Here is a 16825-nt window from a genome sequence, read left to right as displayed (position 1 = left end):
GTGTGTATATATATATGCATATATATATATGCCTACTGTTTTCTTATTGCTAACAACTTCAGCCACTGTGTGCTGTGTGTGTGTTGTTGTTGTTGTTTTGGAGAAACTGAATTTTCATTACTTTTACATTGTATAAGGCCAGCTAACTTTAACAGTTAACTTTAGATAAATCAAGTCACCAATGCTAAAAGGTGTCACAATCAGATCGGCCACTACTTCCCCTCAAAGCAAACAGTAAAGCACTGCCTTTGGCTCCTTTAAAGAATATTAGCCAGATTTGCCGGGAGCAGTGGCTTACGCCTGTAATCTCAGCACTTTGTGAGGCCGAGGCGGGCGGATCACCTGAGCTCCTGAGGTCAGGAGTTCAAGACCAGCCTGACCAACATGGTGAAACCCCATCTCTACTAAAAATAGAAAAATTAGCCGCGCGTGGTGGCGGCGCCTGTAATCCCAGCTACTCAGGAGGATAAGGCAGGAGAATTTCTTGAACCCACTGCACTCCAGCCTGGGAGACTCTGTCTCAAAACAAAACAAAACAAAAAAACCCAGATCTTTGTCTACCAAAGGGCAAATGCCACGTTTGTGCATCACTGAGCAACAGCACTGCCAGAAAAGGCAACTTCACTAGAATTCACCCACTCAGTGAATTCCGCTGAATGCTGTTTTGAGACAACCAACACAGAGGGGGAGTATGGAGGACAGTGGGTGGTAAGTTAAGGGGAACTGACAGGATGGAAAAGGGCCAGGAAACAAAAGAATTCAAGGAAAAACAGAAACAGAAGTTACACTTCGTGTTCCAACCCCGAAGACCTCTAGAAAGCCGTGGGATGTGATGGAGCTACATGTTCTATGCAGCATATGAGAATCATACCAATTTTCTGTCTTTTAGGCAAAAGAATAAATGTGAAATACGAAAAAGGGAGGGAAATGAGATGGGAGGAGGGCATCATCCCCCTTAAATGCTGTACCAAATTACTATACATACTGCATTTTTGTAATTAGCATTACGGACAGTGTCTTATCATTTGAATGTTACTAGAAACCTGTGCTATGACTTTTAACTAGAAAAACAAGGGATGACTCTTTCTTTGATCACATTAGCCTCTGTACATCACTCAAGGCAGCTGCAATGAACTTACAACAATATCCACAAACAAGGCAAAAGGAACTTCTCATGGTAGGGAACTGAATCTGGATGTGTTACTCTCTCTGTCATTTTCCAGATATCTTTAGAAAGAATGAGCTGCAGTTTGTGGTGTTGCTTTCCTTGAGACAAGGTCTCACTCTGTCGCCAGGCTGGAGTGCAGTAGTGTGATATTGGCTGTCTGCAACCTCCGCCTCCCAGGCTCAAGCAACCCTTCTGCCTCAGCCTCCTGAGTAGCTAGCTGGGACTACAGGCGCAGCACGCCTGTGACCGCACCTGGCTAATTTTTGTATTTTTTGTAGAGATGGGGTTTCACTATGTTGCCCAGGCTGGTCTCGGACTCCAGGGATCCACCCGCCTCTGCCTCCCAAAGTGCTGGGATTACAGGCATGAGCCACAACGCCTGGCCCAAGCTGCAGTAGTTCTATATCCTCTGCTAAGGAGAGAACACATTAATGCAGAACCATGCTCATTACTCCTTCCTCTGAGAATGTTTCATGTTTCTCTTAGTTGTCTAAGTTTTCCCTATGAGGTCAGTGAAAAGTAAATAAAGACAACTTTGGAATAAATTAATATTTTAGTAAGTATAAGGCAAAAAACTATTTATTTTTGAGTGGTTTTATCTCAACCATCTTTAAAGGAACACAGCAAACAAGAAAGCCAAAAAAACGCTTTCACAGATTCTGACAGAGTAAGAGTAAAGTGGTTGTACCCAAATAGGGTACTTGCCCTTACAGGCTATTCACACCACGGAATATAGACCACGGAGAAAGGGGAAACGAACCCATGGATGGCTGAATACCTCCACCTGCTGGTGAGCACTAGGAAGAAGGTGCAGGGATGTCCATGAGGTCAGAGGCAGCCATCAGTTCCAGACGCAATGGGCCCTGGCCCCATTCCTGTGCCTTCTGCCTAACCTCAATGCCTCCAGAGTATGGGACCTCACGGGGAGGGATAGGGCTACAATTGTGCAGACTACAATTACAGACTTTTTTCGTAAATGAAAACACTTTAAGAAGTGAAAGAGACTTCAGTAACCTTCCAGAATTTGTCCAGATAGGATTAACTGTATAAATTAATTCCTGTTCTTGCTTAGTTCACAAAAACAAAATGGTAAAACTGAGAGTGTGTTTGGAGAAAATACCAACAATAGCAACAAAGGCTGAGCTATCAGCAGTTTCCAAAAGATACCCCAATGGGAACTTGAGATTTTTTCCCTTCTTTTAAGAAACAGCAGGGAGGTCTTGCTTTGTTGACCTGGCTAGTCTCAGACTCCTGGCCTCGAGGAATCCTCTTGTCTCAGCCTCCCCAAAGTGCTGGGATTATAGGTGTGAGCCACCCTGTCTCTTTCATTCCAATAGGAAAGTATTTAAAGAGTAAATGTAGAGCCAGGCACGGTGGCCCACGCCTGTAATCTCAACACTTTGGGAGGCCCAGGAGGGAGGATAACTGGAGCCCAGGAGTTGAAGGCCAGCCTGGGAAACACAGGAACTCTATGTCTACTTCTACCTGCCCATCAGACATGTGATCACAATAGCTGCATGCATACAAAGAACTTAAGACACAGAAAGAACTATCCACATGTATGTGTGTATATTTATATATATATTTTGTTAATTTTCATAAAAAAAATCCCAAACCAATAACTGTCTATCAAATCCTAACCAGCCAGGTTCAAAGTGCATAATCAAACTCAAATGAAATAGTACATACATGATGCTTTGACCATGTACATTGCTACTCAAAACACTCTTTGGCCTTTCCCACTGGTCTGCAATGGCAGGACTGTATCACCTTCCCTCCCGCCATGTGTGTTTCAGGTAACAGTATGCTAGATAGCTTATGTCTCAACCTCAGCAGCAGTTAAAGGTTTAAAAAAAAAAAAAAAAATCAAGAAAAGATTATTCTTGCTCTCACCCAAACAAACTTACAAAATATTCAGTGCTTTCTGACTGAGTGGTATAATCTAGAAAGGGAAATAAAATCAGGCAAATAGAGGGAGGGGGAAGGGCACCTGTATCAAACAATCGCCAGTTAAAGATGCTCTACAGGGTCTGGGTTCACCAAACACATGGTGTCAGAATATGTGCGGCAGGGCAGGGGTGGTGGCTCATGCCTCTCATCCCAGCACTTTGGGAGGCCGAGGCAGGCGGATCACCTGAGGTCTGGAGTTCGAGACCAGCCTGACCACCATGAAGAAACCCTATCTCTACTAAAAATACAAAATTAGCCGGGCGTGGTGGCACATGTCTGTAATCCCAGCTACTCAGGAGGCTGAGGCAGGAGAATCGCTTAAACCGGGAGGCGGAGGTTGTGGTGAGCCAAGATCGCGCCACTGCACTCCAGCCTGGGCAACAAGAGCGAAATTCTGTCTCAAAAAAAAAATAATAATAATAATAGTAATAATAGGTGCAGCAGACTACAGGAAAATTGTTCCTTACCCCTTTCCAACATGTCTAAGAATAATTGTTTAAAATACTGTGAAAAGTGAAGTCTATGAAAATTGAGGTCTGTGTGTTTCCTTCCTACTTGTGCCAATCATTCTGAGCATCAACAACGGATGGGTTTATCAACTATCCTGAAAAATAAGGTGGTTTGATTTGCCCAATCTCTTTGAAAGCCTGAAGTCTCCAGTATGTAGGGGTTTGATTTTATGCTTTTGGGTTTTCAGAGTAAAACAAAACATCCATGGGAATAATGTGGTTTTGAAACACGGCTGATATCCTGGTTTTTTAAACATTCTATGATTTGAGTACAGGAAACACTCTACGTAATTACACCTGTAATCCCAGCACACTGGGAGGCCGAGGCAGGAGGATTGCTTGCGCCCAGAAGTTTGAGAACAGCCTGGGCAACATAGTGAGAACTCTCCTCTACAAAAAATAAATGAAATTAGCCGGGTGTGGTGGCTTCCGCTTGTAGTCCCAGCTACTCAAGAGGCTAACATGGGAGGATTAGCTGGGAGGTGTAAGTGTAGGTTGCAGTGAGCTGTTATCACACCACTGCACTCCAGCCTAGGCAAACTGCTTTCCCCTTTTTAAAAACTCATTAATGTTCTTTTACAACTAATATACCTTTAGCACTCCTCTTTCTGTTCATCTCTTTCAATATGAAAGAACTCAAGTTCAAAGCCACCACCTCAGCTTGCAAGACACTGGAAGCTCTGAACACGTGGTTGCCCCTCAGCTGACGGTAAGGGCCAAGCCTGTGGTTTCTTTAGTCCACAGGCCCACCTCTGTCACAGGAAAGCTCAGGCAGTTGTGACTGTGATTTCAGCAGGCTGAAATCCTTGTCACTGTCCCAGATGTCAACCGGTGTAGCCCTGCACCCTCTCGAGCTGTCCTAGGACCCACCTACCTCTTTCCTGCTCTCCTGCACCCTTGGTGACCCTCCATGCTGGTGTCTTCAGAGCTCTGGCCCAGGCTCTCCTCCTCTCCCTCCACCCATACCTTCTCCACGGAGACTTCATGCACACCTGGCTGTAGGTGCCTTTATCTCTGCCTGGATCCAGGCACCATCATTCACCTGCTCCCCTGGCATCTCCACGTGAATGCCTCAAATGTACTTCAAAACCTATCTAACACAAGCAAAATGAGCTTAGGACTTCTGACCTCCCTACTACATACATCCAGACTCTTCTCTGGCGTTCCCTATCCAGAGGATGGTCCCACCACCCTATACATTCATAGGCCAGAAGCTGAGAAATGATCCTTGACCCCCCTCCCTGCTCCTCAGTCTCACCTGCTGCTGCAGCATTTGGTGGCATCTAGCTCACTGCTCACTTCTCAGTACTTATGTGTGTGGCCCGAATGGCTTCTGAACGCCTTCAATATACTACGCTGTCTTCACCTCACCCCTGTTCAACACACTCCAATGTTTCCCATTCCCATCACATCACTCAACTTCTTGCTCTCTCACCAAAAACTATCAAAAGGCGAGTTGTGGCAGCTTCACCCTGGACTTCCCTGCTGGAAACTGCTAACATAGCTTCTTGAAACTCAACACCCTGTGGCTTCAAGGAGCACCTTTGAAGCCCCTGGTTCTTGTCAGACCCCCCTGGTCATCTTCTTGCTACCGTTCATAGGCAACTTCTTCCTCAGCGAATACAGCTTGCAGCTCTGCATTCCGGACTTGATCCACTCCTTGTCTCCACAGACTTGCTCTGAATACTGTACCCATCAACTCTCAGCTCGCACCCTGCTCTTCCCCTTGAGCTTTAGATGTGTCCTACAGGCACCTCCAATTCAATGAGGCCCACGCTGAACGCACCACCTTTCCCTCGTTGTTGCACCTCCTTCTTCCTCATGATCATTCTTAGCTGTGCTACTCACCTGCATCACTCTGGTCTTCCTTCTTAGCTCCCACAAATTAGCAGTCCCACCAAGGACTGCTCATTTCCCCCCTGACTGAAGGTCTCTTTCCATTTTTGCTAGTATTGCTTCTAGTTAAGATCCTCATAATCATTCTCTCATTTGTTCCTTCATCACTCAACAAATAAATATTTATGGAGCTCCTATTACGAACTAGACTTCAGCCATAATCAACTCGCATGAAGCTTACCATTTTACGGTGAATCATGACATCCCATCAGGTGGTAACCACACGGACCGTGTGCTAAGAGCCACCAACAGGTAATTTAGGATTGTGTGCAAGTATAAAGGAAAGGCACTCAATCCAGCTTTGTTTAAGGAAGACTTCCCCAAGAAAGCCTCGTCTCTACTGAGGAGGTGAGCAGGAGTTAGCCTAGGGAAGTGTTTTACACGCAGGGCCCAGACTGTGAGAGCACAGCGATAACAAAGCTTGCTGACATGAGAAAACCTCCAGTCGGCTGGGATGGCTGGAGCAGAGAGTAAGATCAGGGGTGCAGACTTACAGCTGCGCTAACTTTACGTAGGCAATTTGGGAGTCCCCAAGGGATGTTAGGAGGCTAGAGTCAATGAGTGACGGCTTTTGGAGAGATCATCCCGTCTGCTATGTGAGAGGCAGTGACAGGACTTCTGGAACTCAACAGGAGTTATGGAGACGCCCTGGCAGTCCAAAAAGCAAAGATGATGGTTTCCATTTATGGTGGAAGAGGCTGGGAAACAACACAAAGGAGCCAGTTTCTAGAGAGGATTAAGGAGGGGGCTCAAGTAGGACTTGGTAACTGGCTGGCTGCTGGGAGGAGAGGTATTAACCTGTGACCCACAGGCAAGCACTGAGAAAGCCTCTTTGACCTGGAATGTTAAGGAATGTCCCCTGAAGGCGCTAGCACTCAAGCTTTCTGCTCACGCATCCCCTTGCACACCTGCATCCCCTTGCACACTTTTTCGTTGACGTTCAGGCTGGGCGTGGTGGCTAACGCCTGTAAACCCAGCACTTCGGAGGCCGAGGTGGGAGGATGGCTTGAGCCCAGAAGATCGAGACCAGCCTAGGCAAGAAGGCAAGACCCCGTCTCTAAAAAACTTAAAAAATAAAAATAGGCCGGGCGCAGTGGTTTAATCCCAGCACCCTGGGAGGCCAAGGTGGGTGATCATTTGAGGTCAGGAGTTTGAGACCAGCCTGGCCAACATGGTGAAACCCCGCCTGTTCTAAAAACACAAAATAATCAGCCCGGCGTGGTGGCGGGTGCCTGTAGTTCCAGCTACTCGGGAGGCTGAGGCAGGAGAATCACTTGAACCCAGGAGGCGGAGGTTGCAGTGAGCCGATATCGTGACAGTGCACTCCAGCCTGGGCAACAAAGTGAGACTCCTTCTCAAAAAATAAATAAAATAAAATAAAAATAGGCCGGGCGCCGGGGCTCGCGCCTGTAATTCCTAGCACTTTGGGAGGCTGAGGCGGGCGGATCACGAGGTCAAGAGATCGAGACCAGCCTGACGAACAAGGTGAAACCCCATCTCTACTAAAAATACAAAAATTAGCTGGGCGTGGTGGCGCGCGCCTGTAGTCCCAACTACTCGAGAGGCTGAGACAGGAGAATCGCTTGAACCCGGGAGGTGGAAGTTGCAGTAAGCCGAGATGACGCCACTGCGCTCCAGCCTGGCGACAGAGTGAGACTCTGTCTAAAATAAACAAATACATAAATACCAAGAACTGTTGACCAGAGGGTTAGGTAGTTGCAAATGATGTAATTACTGGCTTGTACTGCCTCTGTGTATGAAGCATAATGTTGTCAAGACTTTAGACCTGTAGATTTAGCTCCTTCGACTAACGGAAAATGTCCAAAACCAGTCTTCCTCCAAACTATTTGCCGAACTGGACTTACTGTCGCTGAGTAGACAGACGGACATAGCTTACACGTTATTCAGCTCACTTGTAAGCAAACACACGAAACCACCTCACCCCCGACTGCTACTTCAGAAAGAAGCCGTCCCGTGAATTCCTCGCAGATGAAATCAGGGGCTGCCCCTCAAAGACTCTATTTCTTCCTTCGGCTCTATTACATACTTTAAGTTACTTCCCAGCAACAGAAACATGGGACCCTGCGATGACAGAGTTTGCATTCCTCCCGAGCGGACAGGCAATAAGCAAGCAAACGCGCAAATACCCAAGTGCGGCCTCAACCCGCGCTCCTGCCCGGCGGTCTCCAGTGACCGAGTACCCCCGGCCCTGCCCCGCGCCGCCGCCGGGACTCCGCCCCGCAAGCATGTGGGGTCTCCTTTGTCCCGCGCGCCCTGGCCGCGACCCGCCCTTCGGCGCAGCCCCTGGGAGGCGCCCTGAGGGCAGGGCCCTTCTGATTCCCCACCTGGCCTCGAGTGAGGACGCGCTCAATAACATCTCGAGTAAAGCCGAGGAACTCGCTTCAACGAGCAAAGAGCACAGCTCTCGCCCAGCCCGGTCTCGGGTCCGCGGTCTCTCCCTGGGCCTCAGGGACACCAGCCCTGGAAGGCCGCCGGTCGGGAGGGGACTCCTTCCCCGTCTCAGGGGCGGCCGCGGACACCCGGCGCCTTTCCCCCGCCCCACTCCGTCCAGCCTCACGCAAACGACAGGAAAAGAGCTGGGACCTTCGCCTCCGACTCAGTGTAGACGTCGCCATCCCGGCTCCAGGTTTCCGCACTCCAACGCCTCCGCAGCAGCCATCTTGCCAGAGGCGGCCGACGCCTTTTGACTCTCGCGCCAACCCGTAGCGCGACGACTCCGCGAGGGGAGTTCTGCGCAAGGACGGAAACTAGGTCCCGCGCTTCCGGGAGGCCGTCCGCCCCGCCTCCTCGCGGGGGCGCTTCATTGGTCATCGGCTCGCGCTCTCGCGCTCTCGTGCTGTCGCGAGAGGTGCTGAGGGGCGGCCGCCGGTGCGCCTGCCCTCCCGCTCCCCGCCCCCGCCCCCGCCCCCGCCTCCGCCTCCGCCGCGGCCCCCGCCTCCGCCTCCTTCTACTCGGGCGCCCCAGCCGCCGCCACCCCTCCCCGGCCCAGGAGAGGCTGCGGAATCGCGGCCGCCCAGACCGCGCAGCGTTGGAGGCAGGTTCCGCACGGTAAGATGGCGGCGGCGGCGGGCCCGGGCGGCCGGGCCGAGCGTCTCCCGGAACCGGGGCGGGCGGGCAGGCGGGATGCGGCTGGGGTGCGCGCCGCCCGCGTTTTGGGGGCCTTGGAAGCGCCGGCGCTGGCAGGTGCGGAGCTGGGGCGTGCAGTGAGTCCCGCTCCGGACGGCCGCCCCGCGCCGGTGCCCAGGGGGCAGTCAGGGCTCAGCCTCCAGGCGCGCGGCCTCAGGCGCCGGTGTTCAGGGGCGGTCCTTGCCAGCCTGAGGGGCGGCGGTAGCTGTCTCTGTGGAGGAGCGACCTCTGTAACGAGGTCTTTTAAACAAAATCTGCTGCTTTAAAGCAGAAACCGAGCGGGTGAGGACGTAAAGTGTGGCATGGAAAGTAGGGTTTTCTTCTGTTGAATCTTGTTATGCTGGAGTCTGAGACTACCGAGCTCTTCCTGCTAACAACAGGACGGGCCAGTTCTACAAAGTTGTTGCTTTTCATGGGCGCATGTAACTGCTCGGAGTGGAAGCGCTGTGAGTGCCCAACACCGAATGGGCTGAGAGAAAAAGGTGCCTTTTCGTAGGGACCTCTTAACCTTGGTCCTAGGGCCGTGCGCGGTGGCAGAGGTCGAAGTGGGCGGATCTCTTGAGCCCGCGAGTTCGAGACCAGCCGGGGCAACAGCAAGACTCCCGTCTCTGCTAAAAATAAAAAAATTAGCCAGGCGGGGTGGTGCGCTCCTGTTGTCCCAGCTCCTCGGGAGGCTGAGGTGGGAGGATCGCTTGAGCCCAGGAGGTCGAGGCTGCAGTGAGCCATGATCGCGCCACTGCCCTCCAGCCTGTCTCAAAAAAAGAAAAAGGAAAGAGAAAATGGGTCCTTAAGTTACCTTTAATTGTCGTGAATAAAAATTTGGTCTCAGTGAGTTTTGCAATTGATTATGAGAGAATGGGTGTTCGTGTGTGACAGCGACTGACTCCTGGTTTCTCCTCCACTTTACCTGCCGCTCCGCAGCAAGTTTTCTTCTGCTGGTGCCACTTTCTCTGCTTGACCTTCAAGGATGGCATCCTCCAAGTAATGACGATTCTCATTCCCTATCTACACTCACTCTATGGTCTTTGCTGAATTCTTGGTTTTAAATATCCCTGTGCTCCCACCCCCCCCCCCCCCCCCGTTTCACTAATTCATGTTTTCAGCAGTGAGCTCAGGATCTGTAATCCAGGCACCTGCTTGATTTCTCCAGCCGCATGTCTAATAGTCACGTCAAACTTGCCCTGCTCCTCAAACCTGTTCTTCTTCCAGTCCTTCCTCCTTATTTGTGGTCCCATCTTGCAGGGCCTCTCATGCTTGAAACCTGTGACCATCTTCGATTCTTCCCTTTCTTTTGTCCGGTAATCTTCTGTCCAGCAGCAGCCATTGACTCTGCGGCCAAAGCGTCTTGATCTCACCTTGCTCCCCATCTCTTCTGACGATGTTCTCTCTCACTTGGGTGTCTCCCTAATGGACCTGCTGCTCAGCTCTCACCACCCTGCATTCATCCCATTTTCAGCCAAGAGACCAAAGTTTTTTAATTTATTGAAACACCTCAGCAGTACTTTTTATAAAGTAGCATCGTATAACATATGTATCAGTGACAAAACAGAAAGACCGAGCGGACTGTGGCGTGCCCCGCCTGTCTCAGGCACCTGCTCATTCTCCCATAGCTGCAACAACTGCCTCGGGCTTCAGTCATTTGCCCTTCCCACAGATACCCCTCCTGAGTGTCAGCTTTCATGCCCTTGTTTTAAAAACAAAATAGGTTTGCCACATATTTGTTGCTAAAGCACATATCATGTATTTTGTCTTCTTGTTCCTAATAAAACTCAGGCCACATTTTGCCTCTCCCTCATCTCTCTTTTTTCATTCAGATTGTTTTATGAGAGTCATCCATGTGACTTTGTGTGATGTTCATTTATTTTAACTGCTTTATGAAATTCTCTTGTGTGAATACATGACCACTGTCCCTTCTCAGCAATGCTGAAATCTAAGCATCTCTAAAACCAAAGTTTCTGGTTTTGTTTTTAACCTGTTTGGTGGCCAAAACCTCACCAGGTGAAGTTTAATAGCCTCTACTACTTAGTATGGATACTTAACACATTACACTGAAGAAATAATGTCTGATGATGGGGAGCTCCCCCAAACTCCAGTGAGGCTGTTATATGGTAAATTGTGCCAAATAATCGTTGTACATTGAAGAATTCTGAATTCCAAAACCCATCTGCCCAAGGGTTTTAAACACACAGTTGTTCTGTGTGCCACAGTCCCTTGGTCCATGCTGCTGTTGAAGGAACGCTCAGGTGGGTGACTTCCACATTTCTGCCGCTTTGAACAGTGCTTCTATGAACAGCGTTGTCTGTGTTTGGTGCATCCTGATGAGTTTTTCTAGAATATAAATGTATTAAAAATAGAATTCCTGGGTTGTGAGGAGCACACATATTCAGCTTCATAAGGAATGCCAGATTGTTTTCGTAGTATAGTCCATTCTCCTGATAATGCAGTAGAAAAGTTCAAGTGAACTTCTTCTTTGCTAAGCACTGGCGTTCTCAGTCCGGTGGGTGTCCCATGGCAGCGTTCTCTTTCAGTGCATGCTCAGTGTGGGATTCTCTAGCTCACAGCTCTCCAGCGCTACCCTTTGCACCTGGAGGAGCATCTAAACCCCTCCCTCAGCTGTTATTTTTTTCCTGTAGAAATAAATCAGAATGAGTTATGCAGAAAAACCCGATGAAATCACGAAAGATGAGTGGATGGAAAAGCTCAATAACTTGCACGTCCAGAGAGCAGACATGAACCGCCTCATCATGAACTACCTGGTCACAGGTAATGGCTTACAGCAAGGATGTTGTTGCGCGAATGTGATTCTCCCTTTTTGAACACATAAGGAGTGCTGTAGCCGTGAGGTTTGATGACGTAGTTATTTGTGTTCAGACATTATAAAAACACAATGCTAACCTGATAAGTTTGTAAATTATCATGTGAAAGATAACCTTTTCTGAAGATGAGATTATTCCAGGTCTCTGATCCCTAACACAAACCCATTTCTCAGCCTTTGACAGTTTTATAGTTAGTCAAGATAACTGAGACTGTTGTGAAGTAAGTATATTTAAAGCCAAATTGTTGATCTCCTCTGGCCAGTCTGCTTGAGTATGGTGGCCTGTTTCCAGAAGGTATGCCCAACTCAGGACGAGAATGGGGAAGGGCAGAAGTGTGCAGAGGGAAATAAGACTCAGGCTGTTCTTGATGTTGGCTGGAGGAAGGGCAGTGCTTTATATGGCGAGAAAATAGATGTTTTTAAAAGGCATGACATGAAAAATCTCCCTCCTGTTAGTCCCCATTTCGTACTCCCAAATTAATCTCTGTGAAAATTTTTTAGGCCAAACATGGTGGCTCATGCTTGTAATCCCAGCACTTTGAGAGACAGAGGAAGATTACTTGAGCCTAGAAGTTGGAGATCAGCCTGGGCAACATAGTAAGACCTTGTCTCTACAAAAACAATTTTTTAATTAGCTGGGTATGGTGGCTTGTGCCTGTAGTCCCAGCTACTTGGGAGGCTGAGGTGGGAGGATCACTTAAGCCCGGGAGGTGGAGGTTGCAGTGAGCCAAGACTGTGTCACTGCCATCCAGCCTGGGAGAGTGAGTGGGACCCCATCTCAAAAAAAAATATTTTTGAAAGGTGATGAGGAAATTTAGGCCTATAATTATGTCGGGGGCAGGGGAAGGGGCACACATGCTAGCTTTAAAAAATTGTAGACACTCTTAAGAGGTGGGAGTCACCAGGCCACTGCAGGTGGAGCTGGCCATGGAGGGCTCCTGTGCTGTGGAGGCTGAGCCGGCTGTGGAGGCTGGGCCGGCTGTGGAGGCTGGGCCGGCTGTGGAGGCTGGGCCGGCTGTGGAGGCTGAGCCAGTGTGACTTGCCTAATCTGGCACCAGAGCTGCAGCTGCTGGCATCTGGACCTATTATCTGTCCTCTCAAAGGAGCCCACACCAACACACTAGGTCAGCAGCCATTCTGACCCCTTTGCTAACAGGTTAGAGTTTTTGGATGGGATAACAAGGTATATTCTTCTCATTTTCTGTATGTATTTTGAGAGCATGACTTGTAAATTACAAAGATATTAATACCGGGTTCCTGAGAAAGTGTGGTTCACATTAGAGGTGATTAATTGAGGCAGTTGGAGTTTCTGGAGATACAAAGTCTTTGCCTTAATTCCTTGCTCACTTTCCTAGCAGTGAAGATGGTTTTTCTTTTCAGAGGGCTTTAAGGAAGCAGCGGAGAAGTTTCGAATGGAATCTGGGATCGAACCTAGTGTGGATCTGGAAACACTTGATGAACGAATCAAGATCCGGGAGATGATACTGAAAGGTCAGATTCAGGAGGCCATCGCCTTGATCAACAGCCTCCACCCAGAGCTCTTGGACACAAACCGGTATCTTTACTTCCATTTGCAGGTAAGTTTCAGGAGAGAGCAATCTGGTTTGTGGATACTTGATAAGTTAAAGTTATTTGCAATGATCGAGAAATAACTAGGCTAATTTGCTTTAATATTATTTTAATGCATGTGCGGGGGAGGGGTTTGAGTTTGCTCTTTTATGTAGTTCAGAAGCTATTTTTTGTTTTAAAAATGCGAATTTGATAACTCAGAGATGCAAGAAAAGTCTTCCCTCTGTGATGTACTTTTGATGGGGACCCTGGTACCACCTGCCCTGAGTCCCTGTCTTGGGTGTGTGTGGGTCAAGCTTGTCTGTCTCTGCCTCCAGCAACAGCATTTGATCGAGCTGATCCGCCAGCGGGAGACAGAGGCGGCGCTGGAGTTTGCGCAGACTCAGCTGGCGGAGCAGGGCGAGGAGAGCCGAGAGTGCCTCACAGAGATGGAGCGTACGCTGGCACTGCTGGCCTTTGACAGTCCCGAGGAGTCGCCCTTCGGAGACCTCCTCCACACCATGCAGAGGCAGAAGGTGGGGCCCACCAGAGGGAAGCTTTCTTCCACTCCCAGCGTGCTCCGAGAGGGCTTGGCAAAGACACCAAGTGTGTGGCTTTGTGGTGTGGACTGAGGTGGCTTCTGTGCCTGGGATGCTAAGTGGTTCCCTCATGACTTTTTTTTTGGAGATGAAGTCTTGCTCTGTCGCCCAGGCTGGAGTGCAGTGACGAGATCTCGGTTCACTGCAACCCCCGCCTCCTGTGTTCAAGCGGTTCTCCTGCCTCTACCTCCCTAGTAACTGAACTACAGGAGTGCGCCACCACGCCCAGCTAATTTTTGTATTTTTAGTAGAGACGGGGTTTCACCATATTGGCCAGGCTGCTCTCAAACTCCTGACCTCAGGTGATCCAGCCTCCCAGAGTGCTGAGATTACAGGTGTGAGCCACCGTGCCTGGCCCGTCTCTGGCTTTTAATCTTTTGTCAAACTAGGGGCAACAGACTTGGTGTCCGTTGCAGAGTATTCACACCCTTTGCTGATTTCTCATGTTTATCTGAACCTTCTTCCTGTTTAGGTCCCAAGTATTTTTCATTTAAAATCCTGTTTTCTGAAACTTTTCTCTCCTCACTGCTGTTTTTGTCTGGCAGAACATGACAGCTCCTTATCTTCCCAGACCCAGGTCCCTCTTCCCCCAGGGCCTCTCCTAGGGCTCTGTCCTCCCTACACTGTCTTGGAAGGATGGCCTGTCCTAGAGTCCACTTGAGATGTTTTCTTGAAGCTTGTGAGGAGGGTGCTGGTATGTCCTGCTACGCTGGTCTTGCCTCTCCACAGTCCCCTCAGCACTTTGTTCAAGCCTTGCTCATGGCACTTAACTGCCATCGAGGCTGGATGTGACATTTGCCGACCAGACTGTGAGCTTCTCCAGGCAAGGACTATGTGTTTCATGTCCCGAGAGCGTCTTGCAGTTAAGAGCTTAATCTTTGTTTAAACTGCATATTTTTAATAGACTCTACTGGTGCTCTGCGTGTGTGGTGGTTTTTATCTGATGTATTTACATTCTAGGTGTGGAGTGAAGTTAACCAAGCTGTCCTAGATTATGAAAATCGTGAGTCAACACCCAAACTGGCAAAATTACTGAAACTACTACTTTGGGCTCAGAACGAGCTGGACCAGAAGAAAGTAAAATATCCCAAAATGACAGACCTCAGCAAGGGCGTGATCGAGGAACCCAAGTAACGCCTGCGCTTGTGTGGTGGACCCAGCACCACCCCTGCGTCGTGGGACTTGCCTCAGATCAGCCTGCGACTGCAAGATTCTCACTGCAGTAGAGAACTCTTTTTCTCCCTTGTACTTTTTTTTGACCTGGCATCTTTTTTATAGGGAAAAATGGCCTTTGTAGGCAGTGGAAAACTTGCAAGGAAAGCTGCCGTCTCTTTGGCAGTCTGATGCAGAGCCTGCACTCTGGCACTCGCTGAAGAATCTGGAAGGCTGCGGTTTGCTCTTCCAGCGTTCCGGGGGCCTCTGACTGCTGAAGGATTTGGTTGGCCACGGAGGGCTGTGCTGTTAGGCTGCATCCCACTCAAAATACAGGAAAAGCACGAATCATGATTCTGCTTTCTGTTAGCTTAGGCAGACATTGGGCCTTCACCTACAAGTTTTTCCTTACCCCAGTGGTTTTTTGTGTGTTTTTTTTTTCTTCCATAGGAAAGAATATATAAATTTGTAAATCCTAATTCAAAGACGGCGTGTGTGTGAGGGCATTGAGTTTGATCTGTTTTCCCTTTGGTCTGGGTTGTGTGGCTTTTGGGAGATGCGTGTGAGGGGCTATGTGTTTTTAATTTTTTAAATATATATTTGGTGCTGTGTATGGTGAAAGACTTGTTCATAGTGGATCAATGAACCATCTCTTCTGGGCAGTTTTGTTGAAAATAAAGGTTTCTCTTTGATTTCAAGAATGACCAAAATGGCCTCTAAAAGGTGTTAATCATCTCAAATGACCTTTTGTCTTTGGGGCATTCTTCCCCTGTGTTAGTGGCAGTGGCTTTTTCTGGTACCTGCAGCTAGAAAGGCCACTTGGCCCTGTGCTGAGTGAGCAGCCTTCATTAGAACGAGGCAGCCCTTGGGCAGTGGGGACGCAGGGCCCCAGCTGGTGTGTGCGACTCTTGGCAGAAGGAACGCGTGTTCAGCCTCAGTGATCTGCCCTTCAGCATCTCGGCAGCATCTCATCTTCCATCGTCAGCCGGCTCTGTGGATGTCCTGCTTCTGTTCACTCACAGAACTGTCCCCTGCTCCATGGTGGGCAGGAGGGAAGTGGTGCAGGGCCGTGTGCATTGCCTGCGAGTCGGGACAGTTGATGGGCACATGGCCATGTAGCTCTGGGCACAGATGTGTTTGGATTCGTTGCAGCAGACCACGGGCACTGTTGATCCCACTGAGCAGTGCTAAGTGTTGGTTTTGTGGATGTTCATGGAATTGCTGACCCATCCAAGGGCGTCCTTTGGAGCCAGTGGAGCCTGCAGGTGCATCTGAGGGGCGAAATGCTGCTAGCACTTGAATCTGGGATCTTGCCTTATTTTCAAGGAGCAAGGCATCTTGACAAGCGCAGTCTGGGTGTGGTAGCCAACTCGCCAGTGCCTGAGCCGGTCAGGTCGTCTGCCTCTGAGGAATCATCCTCACTGAGCTCCTGCATCCCTTGAGTGTTGATCACGAGGTGTCCATAGCATTGTTCTCATCTCTGAATGATGCTTCCTTCTCCGTTGAAGCCTGTCGAAGTTGTGTTTTCAAGCCCTCTACTTCTCTTTCCAGTAGGTGGGAGCTTTTGGCAGTATTTACTTTTACCTAGATGGCTTGTGTAGTCCAGTAAGAGATGCAAAGGTAAAATTGCTGCAGTTGTTACAGAAACCTGGTGGCCTCCAGACCGACTCATTGGCTGCCCTTTGGATTTTGTGAGGATGCAGTACTGGGGAGGTGGTGCTTCCCTACCCCCTAGAAATGCTGCCTTCCAACTACCGCTCTCCCAGATGTGACCTTTGCAATTATTTCCTCTGAGGTTTGAGGATGAGGAGAAGTTGGAGAGAGAGAGAGTAACTAATAGGTGATGAAATATAGCGGAAGCTAGAAGAAAACTGTTAGGTGAGAGAGATACATCTGCATGTTTTCTTCAACAACAGCAGATGATTCAGCATATTCCTAATTACCTTTTACTATTCATGTATATAAGATAATTTACTTGCATAATATATAATCAATTTGACATATTCTTAAAACTAGAGGGTGTGAGAAGCACAGCAATGGG

At 49.0% G+C, this 16825-nt stretch overlaps 2 protein-coding genes across 5 annotated transcripts in view; one reads left to right on the top strand and one right to left on the bottom strand.

Moving 5' to 3' along the window:
• LOC105470513 (death inducer-obliterator 1) overlaps positions 1 to 8284 on the bottom strand; it is a 61856-nt gene extending 53572 nt beyond the window's left edge. For 2 of the 4 annotated variants that reach the window (XM_071079068.1, XM_011722589.3), the window contains exon 1: positions 8128 to 8284. The gene's annotated coding sequence lies outside the window, so the exon portion shown is untranslated. Of the gene's footprint in view, positions 1 to 7868; positions 8092 to 8127 lie in introns of those variants that run through there. The other 2 variants (XM_011722593.3, XM_071079070.1) reach the window with 2 other exon arrangements.
• Positions 8285 to 8437: 153 nt separating this feature from the next.
• LOC105470512 (GID complex subunit 8 homolog) lies at positions 8438 to 15485 on the top strand. The gene is made up of 5 exons (XM_011722586.2): positions 8438 to 8592; positions 11304 to 11433; positions 12866 to 13062; positions 13372 to 13569; positions 14593 to 15485. Exons 2-5 carry the CDS (start codon positions 11316 to 11318, stop codon positions 14764 to 14766), a joined length of 687 nt encoding a protein of 228 aa, XP_011720888.1. The 5' UTR covers positions 8438 to 8592; positions 11304 to 11315; the 3' UTR covers positions 14767 to 15485.
• Positions 15486 to 16825: the final 1340 nt, after the last annotated feature.

The sequence above is a fragment of the Macaca nemestrina genome, chromosome 15 (genome assembly GCF_043159975.1).
Source record: "Macaca nemestrina isolate mMacNem1 chromosome 15, mMacNem.hap1, whole genome shotgun sequence".
NCBI lineage: Eukaryota > Metazoa > Chordata > Mammalia > Primates > Cercopithecidae > Macaca > Macaca nemestrina.
This window is presented reverse-complemented; position numbering and strand designations above follow the sequence as displayed.